Raw genomic sequence first — 2,500 nt, forward strand, 5'->3', positions numbered from 1 at the left:
GGCTACCTATTTAAAGACAGGCTAAATCTGTGGAGTGTGTTAAAGTGGAAGAATGCATTCTACTCAGGTGAAAGCCTGCACAGGTCTCTGGTGATGTACACAATGGTCTCCACGATAAGGGAAGTATTTAGCTGTATTTTGTTGTAATGCATCGAACAGTAATTCCTTTGTGTTTGATGTCAGAACGCCACTTTAGCAGCGGGCGCAATTTCCATCACGTCAGCGCGAGAGAAGGTGATCGACTTCAGTCTGGGGGTGCTCAGTACAGGGGTCAACATTCTCATCAGGAAGCCGCAGGAGAGCCGCACTATCTTTCAGGTCAGTGCACACACACACACACACACACACACACACAGAGACAGAGACACACACAGACACAGACACACACACACACACACACACACACGCACGCACGCACGCACGCGCGCACCCACCCACGCACGCACGCACGCACACACACACACACACACACACACACACACACCACATTACACACACTAACACCACATTACACACACTCGTGCAAGTGATGATTGTGACTGTTGCAGTTCCTGATGCCCTTCTCCCTAGAGCTGTGGATGGCCATTCTCGGGGGATCAGCTCTCGTGTCCATCGTCTTCTTCGCCATGGATTACCACAGTCACACTGACCGCCGCTTCACCATGAAGGAGACCATCTGGTTCGCCATTGGTAAGCCGCCTGGTATAGTGGTTGTAGACCATCTGATTCGCCATTGATAAGCCTGCTGTAGGGTTTGTAGACCATCTGGTTCGCCATTGTTAAGCCTGGTATAGTGTTGTAGACCATCTGGTTCGCCATTGGTAATCCTGCAAGTGTTTGTAGACCATCTGGTTTGCCATCGGTAAGCCTGCAAGTGTTTGTAGACTATCTCGTTCGCCACTGTTCAGCCTGGTATAATGTTTGTAGACCATGCATCTTGTTCGCCATTGGGAATCCTGGTATAGTGTTTGTAGACCATCTGGTTCGCCATTGGTAAGCCTGGTATAGTGTCTGTAGCCCATCTGGTTCACCATTGGTAAGCCTGGTATAGTGTTTGTAGACCATCTTGTTTGCTATTGGTTAGCCTGGTATATTGTTTGTAGACCAACTGTCTCGCCATTGCTTAGCCTGGTGTAGTGTTTGTAGACCATCTGGTTCGCCATTGGTAAGCCTGGTATAGTGTTTGTAGACCATCTTGTTTGCTATTGGTAAGACTGGTATAGTGTGTGTAGACCATCCGGTTTGCCATTAGTAAGCCTGGTATAGTGTTTGTAGACCATCTTCTTTGCTATTGGTAAGCCTGGTATTGTGTTTGTAGACTATCTGGTTCGCTATTGGTAAGCCTGGTATTGTGTTTGTAGACCATCTTGTTTGCTATTGGTAAGCCTGGTATAGTGTTTGTAGACCATCTGGTTTGGTATTGGTAAGCCTGGTATTGTGTTTGTAGACCATCTGATTTGCTATCTATAAGCCTACACGTGTTTGTAGACCATCTTGTTTGCTATCTCTAAGCCTACAAAAGTTTGTAGACCATCTGGGTCGCCATTGGTAAGCTATCAGTAAGCCTGCAAGTTTTTGTAGACCATCTGGTTTACTATTGGTAAGCCCGGTGGAGTGTCCGTAGACCATCTGGTTTGGTCTACGGTAAGTCTGAAGACCATTTGGCTTGCTATTGGTAGGCCTTGTATATTGTCCGTAGACCATTAGGTTTGGTGGACGGTAAGTCTGTAGACCATCTGGTTCTGTCGACGGTAAGTCTGTAGACCTGGTTCTGTCGACAGTAGGTCTGTAGACCATCTGGTTCTGTCGACAGTAAGTCTGTAGACCATCTGGGTTGCTAGCTATGGAACATTTATGAAGCTGCAGACGTTTTCACTTCTTACTACACGTACACGCGGATGCAAGAGAAATTGATGTGACCGGGTTTGGAGATGCTTTGTGATTAAGCGGCGCAACATTATCATGTGATGTTAAAGTTCAGAATTATGAATGACAATTTGCATATTCATGGGAAAATTGATTAGAATCACAACCCTAATGCGCCGTTCTCATCACACGTTTTGGGTAGCATTACGCCATCGACTCTAACCCTAACCTGTTCGAGCATAGGAAAAGCTTTTGAAGAAAATACACATACAGTGCAAAGAATAAAGAGCCGTGCGTCAGGGTAAAAATATGCCACCTTTAAATCGAGCCTTATATAATACAACCACATAGCGATGAATTCCGTCGAGATATAACCTTCGTGGTTGAAAATGACGTTAAAAACCAAATAAAGAAAGCGATGAATTTGTCCGACTTTTAGGACATCATTTCAGTTTGACTTGTGTCAAGTGCCGTTGTTAGAGCGATTTTTACACTGTCTTTTAAAAGCAAACTGCAAAGTTCACCTCAGTGTGCTCTTTCCGTGGTATAGTCGCCATTGATGCTGATACCTCGGTATTTATTTTATTTTATTTTTCTTTCTTATTTATTCACTGACGTATTTATTACATGGTTT

General features: G+C 44.8%; 1 protein-coding gene and 1 long non-coding RNA gene across 2 annotated transcripts in view; both read left to right on the forward strand.

Annotated features, from left to right (window-relative positions):
• LOC138970916 (uncharacterized) overlaps positions 1-2,500 on the forward strand; it is a 72,208-nt gene that overhangs the window by 54,099 nt on the left and 15,609 nt on the right. The window lies entirely within an intron of this gene.
• Positions 1-2,500, forward strand: part of LOC138971958 (glutamate receptor 2-like) — a 35,981-nt gene that overhangs the window by 24,971 nt on the left and 8,510 nt on the right. Inside the window, exons 11-12 of the mRNA XM_070344803.1 lie at positions 184-318; positions 549-690. Of these exons, the coding sequence (XP_070200904.1) occupies positions 184-318; positions 549-690 (277 nt within the window). The remainder of the gene's footprint in view (positions 1-183; positions 319-548; positions 691-2,500) is intronic.

The sequence above is a fragment of the Littorina saxatilis genome, linkage group LG7 (genome assembly GCF_037325665.1).
Source record: "Littorina saxatilis isolate snail1 linkage group LG7, US_GU_Lsax_2.0, whole genome shotgun sequence".
Taxonomy (NCBI): Eukaryota; Metazoa; Mollusca; class Gastropoda; order Littorinimorpha; family Littorinidae; genus Littorina; species Littorina saxatilis.